This window comes from Nomascus leucogenys, chromosome 20, assembly GCF_006542625.1.
Source record: "Nomascus leucogenys isolate Asia chromosome 20, Asia_NLE_v1, whole genome shotgun sequence".
NCBI lineage: Eukaryota > Metazoa > Chordata > Mammalia > Primates > Hylobatidae > Nomascus > Nomascus leucogenys.
The window spans coordinates 48,130,053-48,147,559 of NC_044400.1; the positions used below are offsets into that span (position 1 = coordinate 48,130,053).

General features: G+C 43.3%; 1 protein-coding gene across 3 annotated transcripts in view; it reads right to left on the reverse strand.

Moving 5' to 3' along the window:
• Positions 1-224: 224 nt before the first annotated feature.
• The window catches only part of TBC1D1 (TBC1 domain family member 1), a 247,157-nt gene continuing 229,874 nt past the window's right edge, over positions 225-17,507 (reverse strand). For all 3 annotated transcript variants that reach the window (XM_030800843.1, XM_030800844.1, XM_004091657.3), the window contains 3 exons: positions 14,368-14,537; positions 5,939-6,112; positions 225-2,043 (listed from right to left, as the gene is read on the reverse strand). In XM_030800843.1, the coding sequence (XP_030656703.1) occupies positions 1,843-2,043; positions 5,939-6,112; positions 14,368-14,537 (545 nt within the window). In that variant the 3' untranslated portion in view covers positions 225-1,842. The remainder of the gene's footprint in view (positions 2,044-5,938; positions 6,113-14,367; positions 14,538-17,507) is intronic.

Consider the following 17,507-nt stretch of genomic DNA (forward strand, 5'->3'; position numbering starts at 1 on the left):
CTCATCAGTGCTGAACTCACACCCTGTGTAGAGGTGTTACAACTTACATAATAAATGCTCAGATAACAATACTAGATGCAGACACCAGTATCTGAAATAAACTCACTGATGGTTGGGTAATGACCACACGTAGGCCACAGGTGTTCATAAGGCATTCCTTTGCTCCTGGGCTGAAAAGCAAAAATCCAAAGTTAAAAAAAAAAAACAAAAAACCACCATAAAAATGTGAGCATGAATTATTTCTTGTTTTATTGCTTTCTTGATGCAGAGTCAATGTTTTTGAGTAACAGTAATAAGATGCCCAAAATCCAATAGTAAACATTCAAATAGTAAAATCTGATGTAGAACAAAGTCCTCAAATGTTAACTCCTTTAAGTTACATCTAGTGGAACCACTAGGGATAAAGGCTGAACTCATCATCTTGGTTTATGATGGAAACCGCTATCCTCTGACCCAGGGGACAGGAGGAAGTCTCAAATGCCAGCCACCTGTTTAGGCACTGGTGGCAACACTGTGGTCTCCTCATGAAATGGCCGGGGAGACTCACAATGAGTCTAAGTATGGCAATCTCTCCTTTTACCCCAGGATTAAGAGATGTCCCCACAACAACTGAGAGAATCAAAAGAAACTCCTATGGAATAGAAGAAGTGGTTACAGTGATAAAGATCAGAAATGATTGTGCTGTCAAGGAAGTGACCTGTGACTGCACAGAACCCCATCTTTGTAAGAAAGCAAACCACTCTTAAGTGCACATCAGAGAGGCTTTACACAGTGACTGGCTGCAAGCAGGACAACCGTGAGCAGCATTTGGCTTGTTGAAGGCACAGGTCCTCGTCATCCTGAGAGGAGAGTCACTGTGTGCGACCTCTGAAAAATTGTCAGCTGTCACAAATCTGATTGCAGCTTCAGCCTGATCTTTTTTTTGAAAGTCCCAGACTCTTGGGGCACCCCTGAATATCTTGATGTGCCTACTCCTTCTGCAAGAAGTCAGATTTCCAAGGGATGGAGACTCAAAGGAACATGATTGCATTACATCACATAACAGGCAAAAATAAATACATGACTCTATAGTATGGGTATGAAACTACCACAAAGAAACATCTCAGACCCCACAACTGCAGCTCACATGCTAGCAATACCTGGTAGGGTCTAAAAGGTGTCAACTGTCCCATAAAGCATTTACCTACTATGACTTTAATCAACTGTACTTATGGGATAAGCAAAAATGTATGAAAACACTCTTTTTTTTTAAAGACAAATTTCCTTAAATACCAAAGAGAGAGATCAATTTCACTTGACAGTGATCAGGATATCCAAATTAAATAAATCACTGTCAATTCTTCCCAATGATCATCTTAGGTTTCCATAACAAGAATGGGCGAGAGCCAACTGCACCTTGCCAGTGACACTGAGGGTGTAGTCGTCACACAAACGCTCTTGGAAGAATGACGGACCCACGCCTTTGCCTGAGGAATGATCTCGAGCTCTTCCAGCTTTTGAAATTCCACAGTATTGTGAATGCTCTTTACACACACAGTGATACTCAAAAAGGAACCAACAAGAAAACATAAGTTGCATTTATTCACGTCCACGCCATCTAAAGCTACTGTGTACAGTAATCAGGACTGGAGAAGGGAAGATTTAGTATCTAAAAACAACAAAAAAATCACTGGGACATGCCCCCTGAATTGCAAGTTGGAGTTCTAATCTACTTGCTGGCAAGCCGGTTTCCTCCCTGAGAAGCACACTTCCCGCTTCCTTCTCTCCTTCCAGCGTCTTCTGTCCCTCTCAGTTAAGGCCTGGACAGTGTGGGATGGTGTTGCAATCTCTCCTGCAGAGCTGTCAGTCGCCCGTGGGCTCAGACTGCGTGCACTCAGGCTCTCGGTCGCTGGGCTCTGCGCTCCGCCGCCGCAGCTCCTCCACCGTCTGCAGCAGGGCCGAGCGCTCCAGTTCTAAGGTAAGCATGGCCTGCTTCAGCTTGCTCTCGCTGCTCAGGAGCTTCTCAATGGTGGCTTCCAGGCTTTGGATCCTACCATTTGCCACCTGGAGAATAAAAGAAGAAATGAGAATACAATTGCCAGTGCTAACACAGGAGGGATGCAGCACCCACTCGCCGTCCAGCCTTGGGAGCACTCTGGAGCCGTGTTTCGGCAGGGATGAGTCTACAGTTTATCATCAGTTCTGGCCACAGAGGAAGGCAACTCGCACCCCTTGCAGGTAGGTGGGCCAGGCCCTTAAAAGCACCCCGAGAGTAGGTGGGCCAGGCCCTTAAAAGCACCCCGAGAGCCCCCGGCATTTTCTTCTCCTGCTATGGCTGCTGTGGAAGCCGACGCTGAGACGGTGGATCACAACAGAAAGGGAACCCAAACCCCCAGGCACCACCACCGGAAGGACTGCCAGGATAGGGCCAAAGAATGCTTCAGCGACACAAAGCTTAAGTCGGCGTCAGCGACACAAAGACTTCCGTTGTGCCAAGCCTCGGAGATTTGTAACTTTGTTACTGCAGCAGAGCCTGGCCTGTTTTGATGAGCACGTACATTTAAACGCACAAATCGACTTCAGGCTGACAAAAACTCAAAATAAGGCAATTTCAGGCTGACAAAAACTCACAACGGTTCCTTGTGAAGGCCCAAGTAGTAACAATCCTCTAATCTGAAATTCTTTACAAACACAGTAATACTCAAAAAGGAACCACCAAGAAAACCTAAGTTGCATTTATTCACGTCCATGCCATCTAAAGCTACTGTGTAAAGCTAGTGGTATCTAGGGGAACAAGACATCACTATGTTGAGAAACACAGGCATTTACCCCGCAACACATATGGAGTCCTTAGAAAGGCCAGGTGTTCTGCTAAGAGGTTTATATGCCTGGTCTCACTGACTGCTCACTACGAGCCACGGAGATAAGCAGTATCCTCTCTTCCACCCTACAGAGGAGGAATGAGGCTCTCTCACTCACTTTACATCCTTAGCACCTAGCACATAATTAATGCTAGTTAAATAGAACTTCCAGGTGTATCTTTTTAGCAACTGTCCCTCGTCTCTCTAATTTGCTCGGGCAGGCTTGCTTCCCAGGTGACAAGTGTCTTAGCTCTAGTGACATTAAAGCGTTCCCTAAGAAAACTGCAGAAACCCCAACACGTATGCTGATGTCCCTGAGGCCTTTCTGGCCCGTTCCCCAACTCACAGCTGTCTCCTGGAGTGCTCTGTGACTTGGTCTATCTCACTAATCTAGTCCAGATTTGCCATGCTCCATTTTAGATTGGAAAAATGGTATGTGTGTGTGTGTGTTGTGTGTGTATATATATATATATATATATATATATATATATATATATTTTTGCCATTTTTCAAACAAAGAAAATATTTTTTGAATGTGACAACACTTCTGCCAGAAAATTGATGACTCAAAGGCTAGCTCTGGCTGGGCCACTGGAACACCCAAAATATAAAAAAGCGACCAAGAGCCTTAGTTTGTCAGCCTACTGGGCAAGGGGTGGTCCCGCTTGGGGTATCTCTCTAAGCTGTACTCTCTGATCCTCAAAATCCACCCACCATCAGGGCCTCGCTCAGGGCCTACCCTCATCACTTTGAAGCCCCTCTGCATTCCGAAGTGCAACCTACAGCTTAGTGGTGAATTAATTTGCATGGTCATTTGCTATTCTGCATTAATGTCAGGTCTCCTCAACAACACTGATGCTTTTATAGAAGCAAGCATGTCTTCTCTTTCACACATGGTCCTGTCTCCCGCAGCACCTGGCTCAGTGTGGGTGTCAATGACTTGTAGGGATTGTGACGCATTATTATTTGGTTCCATCTGGCACGTCTATGCAATCGTCTGAATGATTGCATATATTGCTGAACAAAACAGGTGGTAGAATTTGCTGAACAAAACACGTGGTAGAATTTGCTCTCCAGCGTCTAGACAACGTTCACATGTATTTAACAGGGAATGAAATGGGATTTTGATATTTCTAACAATTTTATGAACAGAATAAAGGAGGAAATGGGTTGATTTTGGTATTTTGGCCCCCCAGAAAAGCTGTATGAAAATTCAGTACTGTATTGAACACCTTTCCTTGTGTCTGAAAAGTGTACAAGGAGGAGGCAAGATTCTTACATATGAGAAGCATATTTTCATAGAGGATCATGGAAAAACTATATCCAAACACCACAAATCGATACAACACAATCCTAGATCCAACTCTTTGAGAGCTGCAGTGTCTTACTCAACTTGATGGCCCCCAGCACTCAGCACTGCAGGGACTCAGGAACTACTGGTGGGTTGGCATAGACCACAGTTCTAAATGATCCTTCCAGAAGTGCAGGACTACTTGGTCAAGAGAACGACCATTCCAAGGAGAACATCTGAAATCACCAATTACTGTCTGATGCCTTTACTGAGGAATGTAGGTAGCTAAGAAGTTTTTCACAACTCCCTGTCTTCACAAAAACAACAGCACAGGAGCAGCATGAAATTACTCTCTATGCTCTGTCACCAAAAAGCTACATCGTCATTTACCCAATAAAACAAACATTTTGAGAACTGCCTATCTTAACAAGCTAAACACTTCGATGCAAATGTGAGCTTTATTAGAAGTTTCCACCATGTTATATTTCAGGGACCTATCATTGGCTTGGAAGCCATTTAAAATGACCACCTACACTGTGTACCCCTACAGGCCAGAGAGGCTCTTCACCCTCTGGAGACTTCCCTTGAGTGACAGCTGAGACTTCCAGAGTAAATTGTATACAGGCATATTTTCAGTTAGGACATCTCTATCTTAGGGGAAAAAAAGAAGTTAAATTTCAGAATGTGAGTGGTTATTAGGGCTGGGCAGGAATAGCATTCGGTCTTGGTTCCTCTCTTTCACATATCTGATAGGGTATGCTGGGATGGAATACCCGCTGGGAGGAATGCATTTCAGATAGCTTGACTCACTAGGCTGGCCTTTCTCACCTTGCTGCCAAGCTTGTGTCTGCAAAGCTCATCTTTCTATGAAGAAAAATCAGAGGCTTAGATCAGAATGGGACTTATTCTCAGGACAGCCCAGAAACACCATAAAAAATTTGGCAAAAATATGTATTTTTATCCACAGCCACTCAAAAACAACTTTTAAAACACCCTCAAAACAATTCCTTAACAGGGACAGCACTGCTACACACTTGTGACATTAAAAAAACTAGAAAAAAGTAGAACATATGGTTGCTTCATGCCATCGGATTGACAAAAGAGCTGCACTCCGCAGTTAGGTGTTCTTTTCGGCAGTGTGCCTGGGTGATGTAGGGTGGGGGTGATGCTGGACCCGGCCAGCTCTGGTCTCCGTGCTGCACCTCAGTGCTTGCTCTGCACACCCTCCTGCGTGCACAGTCTCAACTGGTCTTTCTTCTGTATGTCCTCACCTGAGTGTATCCATGTTGAAATGGAAGTTTCTAGAGGGGAGAACTGAGACCTTCGTTAATCAAATCTTTGTATATGCACCAAGGACTCACAAAGAATTATCATCTCCTCCGGTTTGTTATGTTTATTTCTGTGTTACTTTCCTCCTTTACCATCCTTCTGTGGACCTAGCTGGTTTTGCTCATAGAAGTTAAAGCTCTTAGATTCTTTTTGAGTAATGACAATGGCTGGCATTCAGCTAACAGGCCACAGCATCCTGAATCCAAGTTCATCTCTGGGCCTGTCTCCTAAAAGAGTTAAGTGCAGAAACAGCCTCTCAGAAAGCTCTGGGACTGTCTGACCTCAGCAAAGGACAATCTGTCTGCTCCATAATAAAAAGGACCCATTCTCCTGGGATACCTTTGATCCCGACTATAAACAGATCAGGGTGGGAAAGGTCCTCTGGTCATGGGAAAGTCCAGCCTGCTGTTGCCTTTGGTGAGTTAATGAACTACCATATATTTGTGATTCAGGAAGCTGCTTTATAAATATGCTCTACCTGCAACTGTTCAAGGAGGTCAAGGTTCTGTTTGCGTAAGCTGCTGTTGGTTTTCTCTAATTTATCCATTCTTTGGTTGTCACTGAGAGGAGAGGAATCGATAAGTTCTTCTTGAAGGACGTGGTACTCAACTTCATAAGCTTGTAACTGTTTAGCAATGTCCATCTCAAATACCTGTTATAGAAAGAAAAGTCATCAGGTACTAAAATTGAGAAAAACTCCCACAAGCACAGGCAGGTGTCCGCAATCATGACAATGCGCACCTGAGACGCGTCTCCTCTACGCTTAGCTCTACACTTGGTACTAGAAGTGACAAATAAGAAAAACTATGCACTGAGAAGGTAATTTTACTTGGGACAAAAGGATATAAGAAACATCTAGATGCTGGGCGCGGTGGCTCACGCCTGTAATCCCAGCACTTTGGGAGGCCGAGGCAGGCGGATCACAAGGTCAGGAGATTGAGACCATCCTGGCTAACACAGTGAAACCCCGTCTCTACTAAAAAATACAAAAAATTAGCCGGGCATAGTGGCGGGCGCCTGTAGTCCCAGCTACTTGGGAGGCTGAGGCAGGAGAATGGCGTGAACCCGGGAGATGGAGCTTGCAGTGAGCAGAGATCGCGCCACTGCACTCCAGCCTGGGAGACAAAGCAAGACTCCGTCTCAAAAAAAAAAAAAAAAAAAGAAACATCTAGAAATAATTCCAAGGTAACATTAAGTACAGGTTTTTGATACTCATCTTCCAAAAGCCAAAAAAAAAAAAAAAACCTCTCATTTTTAAAGACTTATAAAAATTTATTTTTAGTTCTTATTTCACTTTTCTCTGAAAATTCTGTTAGGTTAGATACATCAACTATGGGTTAAAAGGAGAAAAGAAACGAAAGAATCATAGCCCTGTTTGCACAGTCACCAAGTCAAAGTTTAATTATAGTTCAGATGGGTTTTCAGAGTTACAAGAACAGCTAAGTAATGGGACTGTTTACTAAAAAACTCTCCTTTGCACACAAATATGCAGAAATGAGCCAAAACCCACATGTCACCCACACAGATGAGTGAATACGAAACGATGCCTGAGTTGTCTTCTTTCCCACAATAGTAATGGTGACGAAAACACCACACGTGTGAAAAACAACTCCTAAGTGCCTAAGTGACTCAAGCCGTCCGTGTCTGTACTTTCTCTTGGTAAGGAAGGCAGGGTGGAAAGTGGAGTCAGAAGACAGCTGCTGCTGCTGCTGCTGCTGCTGCTGCCCAAGGCATTTCCTTTCTTTCCGGTTGTTTCTATGAGAGAACCCCAGGGGCTGGGGCCTCTCAGCACAGCAGTGAAGCCCTAACGTTTATCTGATGGATCTGAGAATGCAGTCAAGCTGGGACCATCTTAAAAGAAAACAAAAAACAAAAAACAAAAAACGCTGCTAGATCAGAACACACATTCAGAAGTGAAGCCAGGCTTTAAAAGGGCAGAAACTGCCTCTCTATTGCATTTCCTTAAGCAACTCCAATATTGTTAAAAATCAGTGTAAAACTACCTCTTCTGATGGCTCCCTATTAGCATTCAAACTAGCCTATCCTCCCTGGAATCAATTTTCAAAAACCATGTTTCCTTTCTCACCATTCCCAACAATCTTATTTTCTCTTCCTTGAAATGAATTTTTCAGCTTACTGTTTTTGATTTAATTCAGTGGATAATACTAATAAGGCACAAAAGTCATTTGATGCCTAAAAACTAAAATCCATTATATCTGTGGTGTGTGTTTGCATGTGTGCGAGGGGAGTAAGAGGGAGAGAGAGAATTGTTTACTGGATTGAACTGATTCTCTTTTGTCCTTCAGAGCGACCGTGAGGTCAGCAGGGATTATCATCTCCATTTGACAGCCGAGGTAACTGGCTCAGAGGCTTTGAGTCAGCCTTAAAACTGCGGCTCCACTGGTGACTCTGTGAATGACTTGAGCTCAGTACTTAACCTCTCTCAGCCACAGTTCCTGGCCTCCCACCTGGGGCAGACAGCGCCTACCTCCCAGGATGGCTGTGAGAATTAAACAAGGCAACTCATGGAAGTTCCCAGCACACGCCTGGCAGGTTGAGCAGGCGCTCTCTTAGCTAAGGGATCTGCTTCCACACACCTGCCACAAAACCCTCACATTTCAACCTCAGCAAAACCATCATCAATGGATGCCACGTCATGGAACTTCTGAAGAGTCTGAACAGTAAAAACCACAAACGTTAAAACTGAGATTGTTTGGCACTCGTGTATAATTATAAATACGGTGCTGAATAAATGTCATGTACACTATTACTTTTTTCTTTCACAAAGATTTATTTTTAAGTGATCTCCTAACCTGGAAAGCCTAAGAACAAAACCTCCGGCTTTTCCTACAGATTGATGTTCTGTGTTAAGTTAATGGCTCTCAGCAGTGCCCAAAGCCATAAACTCTTCTAAGGCCTCCATTAATCCCTAGGGACCACCCTGGGTCGCAATCATCTCTGCTGAATTGCCTGATGATCTCCTGACTGCCAAGACTTCTAGGCCCTTCATTCTGCAGTTATGCCCCTGAATTTACCCCAAACCATGGCAATATGAGGCTGGTGGTCAAAGGAGAACCCTGGTCACTGAACAAGGGTTTCAGCCCTTAGGCTAATTACTTGGGGAAAGAAAAGAAGATGGGAGGGGCGCCTGTCCTTGCACACTTAGCACAAATGATCCACTGCCAGGAGCAGTTCTCAGCCAGAGAAAGAGCAGGAAGGCCTAACATTAAAAACCCGATCCTTCGGTATGTTGTCTCAGATGAATAAAACAGACGAATATTAAAAACTAGGTGTTAATAGGAAAACAAGATACATACACTTTAAGGTGTTTTCATTTCTGGTCTGAGTCACTCCTGAGGCTGGACAAGTGCAGTGCCCACCTCTCCCGGGGGTCTTGCCTAAGCCATTCCCTGAGCACTAGTCACTACACTAAGCTGCAAGGTACCCCGGCCCCTCTGCAAGGGGGACTGACTCTCATCTTTCTTCCTGGCCCATCTCAGAGCAATTCCACTAGAGTCGTAATTACTGGGGATCTAGAGCCTTCCTGTCATCCTGGCTCTTAGGTTCTTCATAGTTTTCAGTCAAGTTCCAGAATTTTGGTACTGAAGAAAATTTCTTTTCTGCTTGCCAAAGTAGGAATGACCTATTTCCATACTTCTGATGTTTTGCTGAAAAGATAAAACTATTTTAAGTCACTGAAGCAATAGAGCTACATTATTGGAAGCTTGAAAAATAAAAGAAAAATTACCAAATACAACTTTTATATCTAGCTATATTTCCTTTCATATTTCCTAAAAGAATGTTTTTCTAGTTCTAAACATAACCAACATAAAATTTCCTATCTACTTTTCCTTAACATTGTATCAAATAAGAGCTTTTTCATGTCACTATATATAACTGGCTTCATGATATTCTACCAGCTCAACCTACCATAATCATATTAATCCAGTCATCAAGTGTTAGACATCTAGTTCCAAGTTTCTATTATTATAAATGACAAGTCTAGGAGAATATCCTTATACATATGGCTTCCCTCATATTTTGGATTATTTCCTGAGGATACATTCCAAGAAATGGGGTGACTGAGTCAAAGGGTATGAATATTTTACTGACTTGGGATATGTGTCACCAAATTGCCTCCCAAGAGCCACTAATCAATGTGCACTGCCATCAGCAACGTGCTAATGTTCCGCGTACAGTATACCCTTGGTGCTGGGTACTGGCATGAAGAAATGTCTTTCTATTGATCTAGTAGGGCAAAGCATTATATGTTACAGAAGTTTAAATTACGCATGAAGCCAAATATTTTCCCAGATATTTGTTTACTAGCTATCTCCTCTTCGGTGAATTGTCTGTTTATGTTCTTGGCTCATTTGCTATTGTAGACTCAGCATTTCTCTTCACAGTCCACGGACACTGATTAATAAAGTCATGAACCCTGATGGTTTGCAGAACTTGCCACAGAGCTTCCGCCTTCCTAACCCCCTGCCCTCCAATCTGCTGGTCCCATTGTCATACCAAGGGCTGGAGAGTGGGAACAGTCGGCCTGGTATCAGCAACAAGGGGGCGCACTATCTGTAGCAAATTATAAAAAAATCAAACCCACTAAAAGTCCCTCTGCTTGTTATTACCACCACATGTGAACAATTTTCAACAAAGCCAGTGGTAAACCACTTCTCCCCGCCATGCCCCACCCTCCTGGTATGGCACCAGTTGTCCTTGTACAAAACTACTCCTTTTCCACGGTGCAAACTGCCCAAGAAGTGACGGCTCCCCGACAGGCAGAAGAGGCACGTTTGCCCCTGATTTGAGGTGTGTCTTCTGAATACAGGAACCCTGGTTTCTAACCTACAAGCTCAACTGGAACAGGGGCTCATTTGTTCACTGTGTTTCTAACAGAGTTGCCCACAGCAGGGTTTCTCAGCTGTTTGTGTGTATGCGAATCCCCTGGGGATCCCGCTGAAATGCAGATTCTGATTCAGCAGGTCTGGGGTGTGGCCTCAGATGCTGAGTTTCTAACAAGCTCTGACACGATATGATGACAATGCTGGGCTGAGGCCATGCTCTGAGTGGAGCCTAAAGGATGCTGAAAATTGGCTATTTGCCCTGCCTCCCAAAGCCACCCTTCCTCTTTTTCTTCCTTAAACTGAGCTGAGACTTCACAGGCACAGAGCACCCACTGTGACAAGAATACAACTCTGACCTCCTTTCCTTTGTTACTAATTATTCCCAAAGTTTCCATTCTTCTTGGGTCAGAAGATGTAAATGGTTTATTCAATGGACAGTTCCTTTGGTAAGTACACTGCCACAAAGGGTTCAGACACCCTTGGTCTTCTGTCCTGGGCTCTGTCACTTTTGGAATTGCCCTCTCTGGCTGCTTTCAGCCTGTCCACATTGAGCCAGAGCTCCAGAGCCCTGTCCTTAGCCACCTCTTCCATCCAGGATCCAGCTGTGTCCCAGCTGCTCAGGCTGAGACTATCTACACAGGGAGGGCATTTAATGAAATGGAACCACGGCTATCACAGAGGACCACCCAGATGCCCTCACTCCCTGCCCCACCCCATCTGTACACAGGGCAGTATGCTCCACCATCTGCAATAGAAGCATCCATTACATCTACTCTGAAGACCCCCAAGATTTGGGCCTGGGGGATCTCTAAGGCTGCAGAGGAATCATGCCGGACCCTATGTCTGCTTTCTGTGTAGAACTTAAGACTACAACACCCTTTGGAGGGGAGGGGGCAGTGGGAAAGCAGAAAGCCTGACAGAGAACACTCAGATGTCAAGTTCAGATAGAAACACCAGAGGGAAAGAGGGCAGAGATGGGGGTAGATCTACTTTCTATAAGGATCATTGATAAAAACCTGGGCCCCAAATGCAAATTTTTGTGCTCCCGATACCCCCAAAATGTTGAACATATCAGGTTCTGAGAATTGCTCTCTGCTCTCATTCCTGTACCTTCTCACATGCTGTGATCTTTTAGTTCAGGGATCAGCAAACCACCACCTGTGGACCAAGCCCATCACGTTGCACAGTTTTTACAATAAAGTTTTTTGCAACATCACCCATCATCCCCTTACATGCTGTCATGGATTTTTTGTGCTGCAAAGGCCAAGGTGAGTAGCTGTCACAGAGGTGAGTAGTTGTGATGTTATGGCCTGTGAAGCCTAAAATATATACTGCCTGGCCTTCTTTGGAAAATGTCTGCCAGCCTATCTTAGGTCATCTTTTAAGTCCAGCTAGACTCAAACACCTCAGCTCCAACCTCACAGCCCTGGCTCCCACAGGCCCTGCCTTTCTACAAGGGGCCGGGCATGTTAACTCTCTGCTCAGCTTCATCTATAAAAATAGGAATTATAATACCTATGTCCCAGAGTTACTAAGTCAGTGGAGGCCGGGCACAGTGGCTCATGCATGTAATCCCAGCACTTTGGGAGGACGAGGTGGGTGGATCACTTGAGGCCAGGAGTTCAAGACCAGCCTGGCCAACATGGTGAAACCCTATCTCTACTAAAAATACAAAAATTAGCTGAGCGTGGTGGCGCATGCCTATAGTCCCAGCTACTCAGGAAGCTGAGGCACGAGAATGCTTGAGCCCAGGAGGTGGAGGATGCAGTGAGCTGAGATGACACCACCGCATTCCAGCCTGGGCAGCAGAGCAAGACTCTGTCTCAAAAAAAAGAAAAAAGTCAGTGGAAAAATGAATGGCAACTTCCAAATAGCCAAATAGTGGCCTGAAACAAACCAGGTACGCACAGCTGTTTTCTTCCCATGCTGTGTCCATTTCCACTCTTCCAGCACTGAAAGAGCACCTGATGTATCCTAAGTACTCTCAATACATTTTATTTTTTGTTTTTTACAGAAAATAGGAGACGATGAGATTTTTTTTCTGAGGCTCAATACTCAGGAGGTAAACAATGTCAGCTGGGATGGCCTGGGAGGGACAGGAGCAAGGTGACATGACAGGCACTGGATATAGCCCTCAGTCTAGGTAACCAAGGCTCTCGGGGGTCTGCCGTAGAAGCTGTAAATGTAAGTACATGCAACAAAAACTGTAAGAAGGGAATGAATGAAAGAAAGAATGAATGAAAATGCCAGAAATCAAAGAATCAAAAGGGTGGAGAAGTCAGTATTAGAATCCCGGTAAAACAGGGAAAAACTCTAAATTAAATGACCTCCAGAGGCTCCTGGCAGTCTAGGAGAGCTGCTAAAGCACTTTGAGGTGAGAGGGACTTGAGTTTGAACCCCTACCTTCCCACTTTGCAGCAGAATGAGTGTGGGTCAGTCAGCAAATCACTTTATATCCTCTCAGGAGCGCGGCCTGGACTGAATGAGATCATGCGTATATTTAGATGCCCACCCAACCTGGCAAAAAGCAAGTCCCCAACAAGCCAAAGCTATCCACATCAAGAAGAATGTGCCAGGGAAGGAAAAGAGATGGAGAGGCTCTCAATTAAAGATGAGTGCAGAACAGAAAAGAACTGTTCTTTCATAAGGGCATATGCAATGTGCAAACAGAAATCTAAAGTTAACAATTGGTATGAAACCTCTTTTTTTTGCAGGCCAAACTTGCATCTTTTTCTGTGCTTAACACCTAAGGTGCGGCTGCAAATGAAAAATCACAAACACTGCATCTGGATGCAATCCACTGGAATCATGGATTCCTTTTGGACTACAGAAATCTCCAGAGTAAGGATTTTTCAAAAATAGCTTTATTTCACCATTTGTTTTTGCCTGATTGCTCTATGCTTTTGTTATACAGTTATATGTTGCATTACAACATTTTGGTCAATGGCGAGCTGCATATATGATGGTGGTCCCATAAGATTAGAATGCCATATTTTATTGTACCTTTTCTATGTTTAGTTATGTTTAGATACACAAATACTCCGCTTTGTGTTACAACTACCAACAGTATTCAGTATAGTCACATGTCGTATAGATTTGTAGAGCCTAGGAACAACATGTGTAGGTGTGTAGTAGGCTATGCCACGTGGGTTTAAGTACACTTTATGAAGTTTGCACAATGATGAAATCACCTAATGTTGCAGTTCTCAAAACGTATCGCTATTATTAAGTGACACATGACTATCTGGAGTGGATTCTAGGCTTATGAGAGGCCTGACTGCTGACTCTGCAGTGACTCAATGATGAAATCCCTTCCAGTGCTTTCGTAGCTACCCAGCCTCTAGACACTTCCAATGATGCCTCTTTCTCTACTAAGCAGCATAGTCCTCCATCATCAGCAACCATTACTGGAAGGTTCTTCCTTAGACTGTACAGGATCAAAATCTGCTCCCACGCCCAACCCAGGGCATTCACCATCTAGTTAAGTTGTAATTCCCAGTAAAACTCACATCTCAGCCTCTAACATTTCAGAGGGTAATGGTTCTACTGTATACTGAAACCAGAGGTACTGAAGCCACAGATATTGAACTGAATTCAGTTAAAAAAAAAAAACCACACACACACATCATGAAACAAATTCATAGAATATATGTTCCCTATCATAACTTAGTTATCAAATAATTATTTTGAGAAAATTCCAATTAAAACCATTCAACACACATACACAAATCAAAGCACTCAATGTACAAAACCCTACATTGCATCATTGCATAAATATATATATTTCAGAAGAACAAGCTACTACAGCTGAAGTCTCTGAAATGTAAGAAACTACTAATAACCTGTGCTGGTTTCTACAGCTAAACATTGCCACCATGTTTCCATGTGGCATTTCACCATGATGCTCACAACACACACACGATCATTCCACACGTTTGTGATATGCCTCCTCCATGCCAGGCATCATGCAGAATGCTGTTCAGAACACAAAGTGGTAGGAAACAGTTCCTGCTCAAGAGAGGATGGCTTAAGCATTTGCAAGGTTTGGACTGACTCATACCTGATTGATGGTCTTTTCCATCTGTACCAAGCCAAGGTTGGGTAGCGTGCTTTTTATAAAGTCAACTATGGTTTCTAGGTTTTCATGCTGCAGAATCAAGGGCTTATGGCTTCCCAACAGACTTAAAGCCACTTTAAATATGACCTCTGTTCCCTGAAGAAAAATCATATCTGAGAAAACATAGAAATGCAGAAAGTTAAACCAGACCAGTTTCTCACGCAGTACCATTCCATTGCCTTTTCCACACATCACAGAGCAGGAGGGCAGGAGACATAGCCCCACATTGCAAACTTTATTTCATTTTTAAGAGCCTGGTATCTCAGATAGTGTTGTCAAGACAGTATTGCAAATAAAATTACATAAACATTAAAAATTATGTTTTACTCTGAAAATAAAATTCAAACATGCTTCAAAAGTTAAACTGGGAAAGGGAAAAAGGTTTTATTAGTCTATTTTTCCAGGAATGCTCCTGGGTTTTAAAGGAGATACTAAAACATGTTTTTATGGGTCAAGTTAAAAGATTTTTATAGATAAAGCATCAGAAATTAAGATAAGAGTAAATGAAAAAGTGTCTCTGTTTCCTCTGTTTTGAAACAAGGAATAGAATTCAAAGATCTTTAAAAACTGTAAAACAGCTGTACAACTGCAAAAGTACATTATTAAATACAAGTTTACTGATTTTTAACATGATAATGGAATAAAGAACATTTTTCCCTCTGAGGAGTTCAAGAACTCTGTCAACGTTACTTTCTAGTTCTGGCCATATTTTGTTCTTAGAGAGGCTGGCAAATGGATGCAATTTCTATACAGACTGCAGAGTAAGAGGGAGGGCACCGGTCAAGGCAACCGGCTGAGCAGCAACCCCAGCCCTGTCTCCCCTTCCTCACAGAGTTGAAGCTGCTGGGGAAAAAAAGAGTCAAATGTCCTGGCATTAAAGCAGAGCCACGATAACTAATTATCGGGTGACTAAACTGAGGCAAGTTACCTAATAACTAGAATAATAATATAAGAAAAAACAATTTTAAAAATCAGAGCAGAAATATAATTAGAGGCAGGTGTCAGTATTTCTTTTCGCTCTTTCTTTTGGCTGAAAGATAATGGAAGAGATAAAGAAGTTGTCAATTTCATCAAATCAAGGAAAGCAAAAGCAGGTGAGAGGAATAACCTTGCAGGATGCCTCTCTAGATGGTTAATATGATAACATTTAAAAGCCACGAAGAAACAGAAAAGCAAAGACTGGCTGCTGCTGTGCAAATGGGAAACTGAATCCCTGTAGTTTCTGAACAAAGCACAGGGAGAGATGACAGACCTAGGAGCCCGCTGGCTGGGACAGCCCTCAAGATCCTCTGCAACCGCCACAAAACCCTTAATTAAGCATGTGAGCTGAGATGGGTGCAGCCCTAAGCCATGCCAGCGCTGAGATCAGCCTGCTTCTCCCACCCAGCTCAGGGCTCACACTCTTTCCACAAACATCACAACTACTGATGGCTCAGGGTGGCCGCAGGAAAGTGGGAAAGATGAATCCTTCATTCCTTTCTTAAGTCTGGTTGTTGAGGCTGGGAAGATATACTAGGGAACTAACTGTGTCTGAAATCTGAGCTTTTTAGGGTAAGTGTTACATACACCAAGGCAGGCCAGTCAAAGAATATTCCTCTGAAATATCTGGTTTATAAAATGTAGTCTACCCGTATAATTCCCCACTACAGAAAATAAAAAAAATCTAAAATAATACTATAACAAAGATGTATTTTTAAACAGAAATGACATTTCCAGAAACAAAACTCTGAAGTAAATTTGAAGTTTCAGTGGTTTAAACAGTAAGACTTCCTAGACCTCCTTTCAATATATGAACATTTATAGCTGAACAAAAAATGAGGGCATCTTTCAGAATAAAAATCAAGACCTTTTTTTGCAAGGATCCTGGGGAAAGGCTTTCCCTACCACACCAATGATTTTCTATAGCTTGGTCTCTACTCTCGGAGGGATAAGTGCCTTAAATTAGGTACAATACCACATCTACGCCAATTAAAATAAATGATTACTGGGAAACTTTTGTGAGCACAACCAAATACACAATCCACATCAGTGGTCTCTTTAGGTTAACAGCAGATCTTCTGAGATTTATTGGGATCTTGTTTTTTTACAATAAATCAACTTAGTAAGTGCTTCCTATGATTCCAAACGGAGACTTTCCCCGAAAGGAAAGGAAAGGAAATTTGGAGGGGAGGGGGTGGTGTTATGTGTTTTAAAGCTCTTTATTGATATGTTAAAAAATTAAGACATAGCCCTGGGCATATGATTTATTTTATTAAATCTGTTTGTATTTAATGTAATTAAAAAATAAATGTTCTTTCCTAATGCTATTCACAACATCTTAAGAGAACTCTGCTGAGAGGTGTCTTCTACTTTAACTTAATGAGCATCCATTGAGCATCTAATACACATCAGGCACTGTATTAGGCTCTGGAGATTAAGCTATGAGCAAAACACAAAGAACACGCTGCAGAGACACCAAGGAGTTCTGGTTCGGTAGAGTTATGCCCAGGGTGTTACGAGAACAAAGAGGAATGAAAAGGCCCACGGAAAGGTGACTGCTTGAAGAACCAATGAAAATTTCCTAGGTCAGATCTCAGGGATTAATACTCTGAATAAAAGGAAAAGAGGGTGTCAATACAGGGAGGTGTGCAGTAGTCTGAAAAACAGTCTGGCTGGCAAGGCAGGGGCACTGGTTGTGCAGGGCAGAAGGTGGGCAAATGGGGGCAGGCAGGTCCAGATCACCAGGGGCCTCTGCCCCAGCCAAGCAATTCTAACTTCCCCTGGAGCACCGCAGGAGTCGCTGAATGCTTATTGTTCCTTTTCTCACTAGGTCAGTGCACTGGTAAGGAGATGATGTTAATGAGATGCAGGTTATGGGTATGATCCCTGCAAGGGCTAGTTAGTGTCAGAGAAGGCCACCTTTGGAGACTACGCTGATTGTTGATTCCTGCCAGAGACTCCGGAGACTCCCAAATGCCTGCTGCCAGAGATGCTCCACTCACCACCACTCCTCCCATTCAAAGCGTCCATCCCTCAAGGCCCGAGAAAGTTCAGCCCCAGAAGCTTGTGTGAGACACGGGGGGTCTTAAATCGGGAGATCATTT